Source organism: Capsicum annuum, chromosome 2, assembly GCF_002878395.1.
Source record: "Capsicum annuum cultivar UCD-10X-F1 chromosome 2, UCD10Xv1.1, whole genome shotgun sequence".
NCBI classification, from domain to species: domain Eukaryota; kingdom Viridiplantae; phylum Streptophyta; class Magnoliopsida; order Solanales; family Solanaceae; genus Capsicum; species Capsicum annuum.
This window is the reverse complement of record NC_061112.1, coordinates 138,613,827-138,623,595: the sequence shown is the minus strand read 5'-3', so window position 1 is coordinate 138,623,595 and position 9,769 is coordinate 138,613,827. Positions and strand designations below refer to the sequence as shown.

Here is a 9,769-nt window from a genome sequence, read left to right as displayed (position 1 = left end):
GGAATATCTGGTTTTGGTAAGAATCAACAAATATCAAGCACGTCGTTATTGGCCACAGATTACTTTCAAACTGAGTGCCAAAAGACCAAGAAGCTGAGGCTGTAGAATCATACACTTCTCTTATCCTCACATCTGCCACTGCCTTTCTCCTACCAATCTCCTCCACCCAATTCTTAATCCACTCTCTCAAAAAGATCACAATTCCCCTTCCTCCTTATTTTTTCCTTCTTCACCATTCCCTTACTATCAACTTCTTCATTTTCTTGTTCCATAAACATGGCTACTGCAGTAAGTGCTGCAGTCTCTCTTCCTTCATCCAAGTCCACTTCTTTTCCCACTAGAACATCCATCATCTCCCCTGAAAAAATCAACTTCAACAAGGTACAATTCAATAAGTCAATTCTCTTTCTTGGAAATTTTTGATATACTGCAACACTGACTATTGATTTTGTCATGACAGGTGCCTTTGTACTACAGAAATGTGTCCGGTGGTAGTAGATTGGTTACCATTAGAGCCCAAGTGACCACAGAGGCTCCTGCTAAAGTTGAGAAGATTTCAAAGAAACAGGACGAAGGTGTGGTTGTGAACAAGTTCAGGCCAAAGGAACCTTACATTGGTAGATGTCTACTCAACACTAAGATCACTGGTGATGATGCACCTGGTGAAACTTGGCACATGGTCTTTAGCACTGAAGGTATGCTCTTAATCTAACATAATTTGATCTTTTTGGTCTCTTTTTAGTTTTTGTATAATAAAGGCATAATACATAAATGGACGCCCAAACTTGGCCTTAGTGAAAGTGCACGTCTAGACACCTCAACTCGTTTTCAATGTTTCAAGTGAACACTCCAACGTATAAAATGATTATCTAGACGCATCCAAATTTATGTGCTATGTCAGTGTCGGGTGTACACGAACACGAGACACAGTGGGAACAAGTTGGAGTGTTTTGTTTCAAGTTGAGATCAAGTTGAGGTGTCTAAATGCGCACTCTCAAAGTTGAAGTGCTTACTTGCCGGCTAAGACCAAGTTTGAATGCTTGTATATGTATTATGCCTATAATAAATTGATGATTTTTGTGGGAGCTGAATTATTTTTTATGGGTTGATCAGGGGAGATCCCATATAGAGAAGGCCAATCCATTGGTGTGATTGCTGATGGTGTTGATGCCAATGGGAAGCCTCACAAGCTTCGATTATACTCCATTGCCAGCAGTGCCCTTGGTGACTTCGGCGACTCCAAAACCGTAAGCCTTTAATTCCTATTTATCCCAAAAAAGGAATCACATATTACAGTTCACTCTTTAACAGATTGATAAGCTGATGTCTAGAGAACGTGATTAATATTAGCAATTATCATTTCTACCAACAACTATAGGTGATACATTCTATAAATTCCAATAATACGCATAGTTCTTGTTGGGCCTGCAAGTTTGCCAACAAATTTAACTGTATGAATTTGAGGATTAGACAACAATAGGGTGATACATTAGACTTATTTCTAATAATATTCATAGTTTAGGGGACTGCAAGTTCTGCAGCGAACAAAAGTGTCTGAACTTGAGGTTTTATTCAGGTTTCCCTGTGTGTCAAAAGGCTTGTGTACACCAATGACAAAGGGGAAGAAGTTAAAGGAGTTTGCTCAAACTTCTTGTGTAAGAATCGACGACTCCCTAATTTCATAGACAATGTTAAGCTTTATCTGTTTTATTTTAGTTTGACTGTTCCTAATATAGGAGTACTAGATTATGCTTGGCGTGTACTTATGTAACTTCAAATGTTACATATTTCAGGTGACTTGAAGCCTGGAGCAGATGTCAAGATTACTGGACCCGTTGGCAAAGAAATGCTCATGCCAAAAGATCCAAACGCCACTGTTATAATGGTGAATTTTACTTGTAGCTATATTATTGTCATATAAGATATTTCTGCTGCCTTTCAATTTGACTATGCATTTTTTCTAATTTGGATTTGTCTCTCAGCTTGGTACTGGAACTGGAATTGCTCCTTTCCGATCATTCTTGTGGAAAATGTTCTTTGAGAAACACGACGATTACAAGGTACACATAATACCATTTGTTTGATTGTTTCTCTTCATTCTTAATTTGATTGGCTTCATGGACATGCTAGAGAAATGAAACGAACAAAGAAGATCACTGCTTGATTATATGCAAAAGCTTTTACTTGTAGGAACTAAAACTCAAGAAATTATGGCCCTCTCTGATGAGTCTTATAAGTGTATCGAATGAGATCAAGTTAGGCACAAAGTAAGAGTTTTAAATGGATGAAATGGTGAACTATCAAGCACTATTTGAGTCGATGATGAATGGTTACTAAACATTTAATATTTCGAACATTAGTTTATTCAAAGGTTTAGCAGAATGTCATCGTAGTCATATGCAGTGGCATTCTTACCTCTGATGATTAATCTGCTGAATGACTTGGATTTGGTGTTATGTAGTTCAATGGTTTGGCATGGCTTTTCTTGGGTGTTCCCACCAGCAGCTCCCTACTTTACAAGGAGGTAATTTTCTAGCATTCTCCGCAACTCTTTGATTCCAGTAAAGTTGATTAAGATTTTCAACTTGGGAATTTGCATGTTGCTATGTTGTAGGAATTCGAGAAAATGAAGGAGAAGGCCCCAGAAAACTTCCGATTGGACTTTGCTGTGAGCAGAGAGCAAACAAACGAAAAGGGTGAAAAGATGTACATCCAAACCAGAATGGCTCAATATGCTGAAGAACTATGGACTTTGCTCAAGAAAGACAACACATTTGTGTACATGTGTGGACTCAAGGGCATGGAGCAAGGAATTGATGACATTATGTCTTCACTTGCTGCCAAAGAGGGTAAGATATGTCCAACCTATCTCGTCATTTTTTCCACACATATATACACACACACTCATCGACATCATACTTTACTCATCCAGTATAAGTATCGATCCATTGAGCAGTCGGAACTTCTATAATCGACCCTAACTTGCTTGGGACTAGGACATGTTACTGCAATATAACAATCGATCCGAGGCTTATATTTTGTTGTACTTTTGAAGGTATTGACTGGGCAGACTACAAGAAGCAATTGAAGAAGGCAGAGCAATGGAATGTGGAAGTCTACTAAATATTTTTACTTTTGTTTGTACAAATATGAGCCAACTTTATGCTTCTCTTCCCTGCATCCATGTAGATAGGTAAAAATTTTCCTTTAATATTTTATTTTCATTTTTTGGGACTTCCCTTTTTTAATCTTTCATCTGTATCTCTTAATGAATCAGTGTATTGGCCTTGCCCTTCTCAAAGTTGAATTTTGAGGGCCTGGATCAATAACACATAGCTGAATCAACCTCAATCATAGTCTCTTTATCCCTAAGGAACCTGTTTTTTTTTAGTTTTCTTATATACAACAATATCCTTCTATTCCTTGTTGTGGTATGGTCAATTAGTTTTGTAGCTCTTTACAAATTCATTATTACGTTTTTCTTTGAATAAAAAGTATTTCTTTTTACGCATAAAAGATCTAAAATCATACACCAAACCGTTTTTCTTTTACTCAAATTATGAACGACTATAAATTGAAAAATTTGCCATTATTAAAAATGATTTTTTGTATAGTTCCTCTATGTGTTTTCTCTTAAAACCTTATTTGTCTAACCTTTATATTTTTATGAGCATTTCGTAATATAGAATCACTATTTCTCTGGTGGGGGGTGGGGGTGGGGGTGGGGGTGTTTGGAGAATTAGAAAGGCATGGCTCTTGGTTATGCATTACTTTCGAAAAGAAGTGGCCAAAATCCCGAAAGAATTATTCAGAACTGTTTGAGGGAAGAAATTTATTGAGCTACAATTCCTTTTTACGGAGTAATATATTTTGACCAAAAATAATTCCGATTTTCCTTATTAGCCAGCCAGGGTAGAATAGTAAATAAATTTAAATCCTTCAAAAAATATGTCAAGATTAAATCCTTGATCTTTTTTTTTTTTAAATTCATTTCAAATGATAATTGAATACATTATTTATCTAATATTACTTTTATTCTAAACTTATCAACATCTGAATAATAATAACATACTTAGTGTAATCCTCCACTTGACAAAACTAAAATGTGAACATCTGTTTAGTCCGTATTTGCTTACTCTTGATTATAGATGTTGGATTTTGGACTTAATTTTCTATATTTAGATTTTTCTAAGGAAGAAATTCATAATACAAAATAAACGAATTCTAGAATACAAATTTACAAACATTGGATAAAATTTACCAAGTTTGGATCCAAAACCGAAAAGCGGTAACGTCGCCCTTTAAAACGCTTTAGGCGCCGAAAAGCTATTTAGGGTTTCCCCTTCTCTCTATATAAACAAAAATCTCTGTGAAATCGCTACATTCTCAAGGGTTTGGGACCTTTGAGATCAATCGATTCGGTTAACAATGGCGGTGGAAGCTTCGAGAATGACTGGTACAGTTTCCAAGTTCAATAACCAAAAGGGTTACGGCTTCATCAAACCTGATGATGGATCCGAAGATCTGTTTGTTCATCAATCTGAGATCAAATCTGACGGCTACCGTTCTCTCAACGAAGGCCAGAAGGTGGAGTTTACTATGACTGTGAAGGGTGATAAGTATCAGGCGATTGATGTTACTGGACCTGATGGTGCTCCTTTAAGTAATGGCCGTAATGGCGGCAGGGGAAGCGGTAACATCCGTGGTGGTGGTGGTGGTGGGTATGGGTATGGTGATGGTGGTTATGGTTATAGGAGGAATGGTGGTGCTGGTGAGTGTTATAACTGTGGAAGGACTGGACATTTGGCTAGGGAGTGTAGTCAGATCAGTGGAGGTGGTGGTGGTGGAAGAGGTGGTGCGTGTTATAACTGTGGCATCCCTGGACATTTAGCTAGGGATTGTGACCGTGCTGCTGTTGGTGGTGGTGTAGGAGGAGGAAGTGGTGGTGGTGGTTGTTACACTTGTGGTGGGTTTGGCCACATGGCTCGAGATTGTCCGAGTGCTGGACGTATTGGTGGTGGTCGTGGTGGTGGAGGTAGCGGGGCTTGCTATACCTGCGGTGCACAAGGACACTTGGCAAGGGAATGTCCCGGTGAGGGAGGTGGTAATTTTGGGAGATATGGTGGAGCTGGTAGTGGAGGAAACAAGTGTTACAACTGTGGAGAGCCGGGGCACTTTGCAAGGGAATGCAGTAGCCAATCCGTGAAGTGATCATGTACATGATCTTTCTCTTTTTTACTCTAAATCCTCTTAGTACTATTTTTGTTAGCAATGGACATGTTTTCCTAGTTGTTTGGATTAGCTTTATATGTCTGGATGTTCTTTTGGAATTCATGGCTTTGGATGCGAAGTTTTGTTTGATTGGTTTATATGCAGTGAGTATATAGAAATGCTGAAAGTTCAACTCTTGCATTTTTAGCAAATCTCTTATGCGTATCGTTATATATATATGTACGTAAAGTAAATACAGTAACACTAGATATACACAACACACACAGACATATGTTTGTTCTGCATGGTAAAAATTGAGTCTCTACCTGATCATGTTAAATGACCTCATTGATCCTGATCGCAAGTTTGTCTGTCACTATGCACTCTATTCGGAAATCATTGTGGTCTCCGCTTGTGTTTGTATTGCTTGTCGTTCACTGATTTGTTTGTCGTGAATAAGCTGCTTTGTTGGTTCATCTTATCAACCCGTCAAATATGTTTGTCGTGAATAAGCTGCTTTGTTGGTTCATCTTATCAATCCATCCAATACTGTTTGTCGGGAATAAGCTGCTTTGTTGGTTCATCTCATCAACTGTCAAATATTCTAACCAGTGCTTTCTAGATACTAATTAGAAATAGTTTCCTATTAAATGTAACTAGTCATATTCCAAGCTAAACACTAGTTTAATTTCCAAATTTGTATTTTCATTGGCATCTGTTGTGTTGCTTTAGCAGAAAAGTGCTTGTGGTTTTCCCGTTTATATTAAGAGTTTAGTCTTTAAACAGGTAATCTAGAGAAGCATTCCTAAGCGAACAATTCAATTTTTCTTGCTGAAGTTAATGTCTTATTAGAATTTATTTCGCTTTAGATATACCTCTCATAAAAGTACGCCATGAGTCCCACTCCACCCTTCCTTATAGTTGATTACGTTCCCAAACACCTCTCGCTGCACATTCCTTGTACCTCCAATCTCTTTTACACTGACGACTATTACCTATTCAAGACCCTTGTACTTGAACATATTTTGCACAATTCATACTCTTTTATTACTTTCTTTAGCTACTCCAACTTTAAGAAACCAGAGTTCTTAATGGAATTAGAAGCCGTTCATGTTATTGCCGTCTTGTTTTCGGAAAGAAAGTTGAAATACCGAACAAATAAACAAGTAAAAAGGATTGAAATGGAAAGATGAGGTAATATGCCGGGGCATAGCTAGAATTTTCAAGAAGGAGGTTCAAAATCGAAAAGTAAGCACACGAACTAGTCAAAGAGGGTTCAACATCAACTATATATACAATATTTTTCGCCGATGGGGGTTCGGAACCCCCTCGCGGCTCCGCCCCTGGTAATATATGGAAACATAATGATTAAGAATGACCTTTTGACAATGCGGCATATGTCGAAGAATAGATTTGATCAAGTATTGTTGGTAGGTACGGTAGGGAATGATTGGCAGGGGAAGGCACCCCACCCCCGGGTTATGGGAATTATAGGAAATCATTTAAAAAAAAAATTGGAACATCCTTTTTCTTTATTTTTTCTTTTATTTTCCAGTGTATCGTAGGTGCCAGTTCAAGTGTTAGCTTGGTAATCAGTTTTCCGTGAATGTTAGTTATGGAATAACATCTTATCGTAGCTAGCTTGTGATTGGTGTATAGTTGATTGACTTCTTGAAATAAAACCATGTTTCTCCTTTTAGGCTTTTTGCGAGAGACTTGTGATGTTGGACTGCACTAAAAATGTGGGAGATTGTAATTGAGGCAGTTTGGTTGAGTTTTAGGCAATTGCTATCTTTTTTAAAAATTGTTATGGTTTGCTTGAATAAGTTAGCATTTAGGGGTCATTTGGTTGGAAACAAGTTATCCCACCCTCAAGGCAGTATAAAAATAACACTACAATCCCGGGATAAGTAATCCCGTGAGGAGTTACCTCCTGCATTTTATTCCAGCTAAACATGGGATAAGCTCATCCTAACATTCTTTTTGTCGTTGAATCTCTTGGTCTTTCAAATTCTGTAATATAAATGGTGCTATGACTCTCTGCATAATGAGAAATTTCCTACTTATAATCCCTTTCCTTTCCACTTGGCTTATTTAGGTTTGTTTGCTGTATTTTACTTTTGCCTATTTTTCTTAAAATATATAAAGGGGATAGTGGTTCAAGGACTATATGTTGACTGAATGATGTTCGTTAGTGTAGCAAATTCTCAAGATCTTTGGCCATTGGTATTATGAAGCCATTAATTTTGTTTTCTGAGAAGGGAGAGTGGAGTTTGACTTCGCATGTCACTTCTTTAATGCTGATTTGGGCTAGGTCTGTCATCTTCTCCTTGAAGAATTTCACACTGCAATCTTTGTAGGCTGTTTAAGCTCTGTTTGTTTGGTCCTCTGGATTTGAAATGGTTATGTTTTTTGACATTTTCTGGTAATAAATGGCTGACATGGGAAAATGGGCTTAGTCTAGTCTTTATGGTGCATGGAATTTGGATCCTTTACTGAATAATTGAACTACTAGTGATGAAATAGTGAGTCGGAAATTAGTTAATACTAGTACCGACCAGGTTTCTTTGAACAAAATTTTGAAACTTTGCTAGTCGATAAACAGCTAACTGAAATTGGATGTAATGCCAAGGATTTTGTGTAGAACTTGTAATTATTTTCCATAGAATTCCCAATTGGGAAGTGGTATCCGGCTTCTCGTACGCCAGCGATTGTCCATCTGATCACTGTCTTGAGGAAATGAGATGAGCCTTTTGTCACCGCCTCTCAGCTTTCTACTCCTTTGGGATTGCCTTTCCTATTACGCATTCTAACCATGCTTTGTTCCTTATTGGGAGGTGGCTCACAACTCGGATCCTTGAATTGTCAGGTGCTCCCATCCTTGAAATATTTCTCGAACGTGATCAGATATTGTTGGGCTGGTGGGTATTGGAATTCTGTGTTAGTAAACTGTAGCAGAAAGTTAATTGAACTGGAAGCATGTTGCTAATTCGTTATTCTGTTCATTTCTTGTTCAAGTCAGAAGTATGGCTTTGAGCTAATAATTGGTCTGATTAATGTTACCAGCATACTCAAGGAACTATCTGCTTAAGCAGAAACTTTTTCCCCCTTTTAGGTAGTTTTTTACAGAAACTGAACAAAGGTGAAGCTGAAACTCTTGCACGTTAAAGTTTTGATCCTTCTGCATTTCTGCTGAACGTCTCTGCAGGCCATCTCGTGGGTGGTTTTTTTTTTGGGTGGGGGTGTATGAGAGTGAGGTGAGTTGGGTATAGTTGAAAGCACGATGCAGCAAACGAAAATTTCCTCTTTCCTGTATTTGCTATTTGATCACTTATGCTGCTTTATTGACTTTTTAAGTTTCTCCCTAACATTTTTTTTGAAAAGAAGTTAAAAACATGATGGCACTCAAAAAGTCAATATTTTATTAAGCTAGCGTTTGGTCATAAGTTTTGGATTATTGAAGATTTATCTTCAAATTTTTGTTTGGCCATTGAAATTTCATTAGATTTTGAAAATGCGATCTTTAAATATTTCCAACTAAAATGCATGTTCAAACTCAAATTTTGAAGTTTCACCGTGGAACTATATGGTCAAATGGAAAACTAAGATGCGGAGAACCGTTGAGCTTGCTCTAGCACTCCAATTTGAAGAGAGTTTTGACGTAACAGTATATCATTGGAAATTCTTAATGAATAATGGTAAAACTTTTAGTTGAATGGTTTATAGTGATTATTCTCTTGGCACTTGTGAGGCAAGTATTGTGTGTTGATAGCCAGTCTTTTTGCTTTGCATCGTACCCAAAAGTTAACCCATACTTGCACAGAGGAATCAGAATCACATGTGGGTCTTCAAATACTACTTTTTTCATAAATAATTACAGCTTTCAAGTTTCAGGTAGCTAAGCTAACGCCTACACAATTAAACTCCCTACCTTTGCGTCTCCTTAAATTATACGCGTAATTTGAAGTTTAGGCACATCTTTTTAATTTCTATTCCATCTTTTGAGATCAAATTTTTCTTCGCTGCTGTTTAAAGATTCCTGATTCAAATTCCTTAATCCTTGATGCGTGTACCATATTTTCTTACTAAATGATTAGAATAATTTACTTTTTATATTTTTTTTAAATCGGTAAAAATATATATAATTAAAATGATAATAGATCACTTTTTAATGTTCATATGGTAAATGTTCTAATTTGTCGATTCAAGTTATGCGACAAAATTTGGCCAACTCAAAATTAAAAACAACTCTTGATCTAAGAAGGCTATCATAAACACGACTCTTCTGCATTTGGTTTTTATTATTGGGACAGAAAGTGTGAAATAATTTAGAAATATCAATTCCATTTTACTTATCTAGAATAGAGAAGATAAAAGCAATATTAATGTTTTGCCGCCGAGATTCAGTTCACTAGTTTCAACTTGCTTCTGTCAAAGGTCAGGGATCTTGGCTACTAATTGACCTTTTCATAATCATGGGTCCCATCAATCAGCCGTCATTGCTGGGAAGGCCCACAGGGCCGTTAAATTCAACCGTCTTTAACTTCCTCACAGCCCT

The 9,769-nt window shown here is 37.2% G+C and overlaps 2 protein-coding genes across 2 annotated transcripts; both read left to right on the top strand.

Moving 5' to 3' along the window:
- The first annotated feature begins 276 nt into the window (after positions 1 to 276).
- On the top strand, positions 277 to 3,123 carry LOC107859876 (ferredoxin--NADP reductase, leaf-type isozyme, chloroplastic). Its single transcript, NM_001324773.1, is given in 9 exon segments — positions 277 to 381; positions 461 to 695; positions 1,114 to 1,247; positions 1,577 to 1,655; positions 1,794 to 1,885; positions 1,983 to 2,060; positions 2,462 to 2,524; positions 2,615 to 2,849; positions 3,056 to 3,123. Coding segments are annotated over 9 exon segments (1,089 nt in total).
- Positions 3,124 to 3,737: 614 nt separating this feature from the next.
- On the top strand, positions 3,738 to 5,404 carry LOC107859874 (cold shock domain-containing protein 3-like). Its single transcript, XM_016705020.2, has one exon. The coding sequence runs from the start codon at positions 4,429 to 4,431 to the stop codon at positions 5,209 to 5,211; it is 783 nt and encodes a 260-aa protein (XP_016560506.2). The 5' UTR covers positions 3,738 to 4,428; the 3' UTR covers positions 5,212 to 5,404.
- The last annotated feature ends 4,365 nt before the right edge of the window (positions 5,405 to 9,769 follow it).

Excerpts from the sequence above, each read along its gene's own strand:
- LOC107859874 (XM_016705020.2), top strand. The coding sequence starts at position 4,429 with ATGGCGGTGGAAGCTTCGAGAATGACTGGTACAGTTTCCAAGTTCAAT.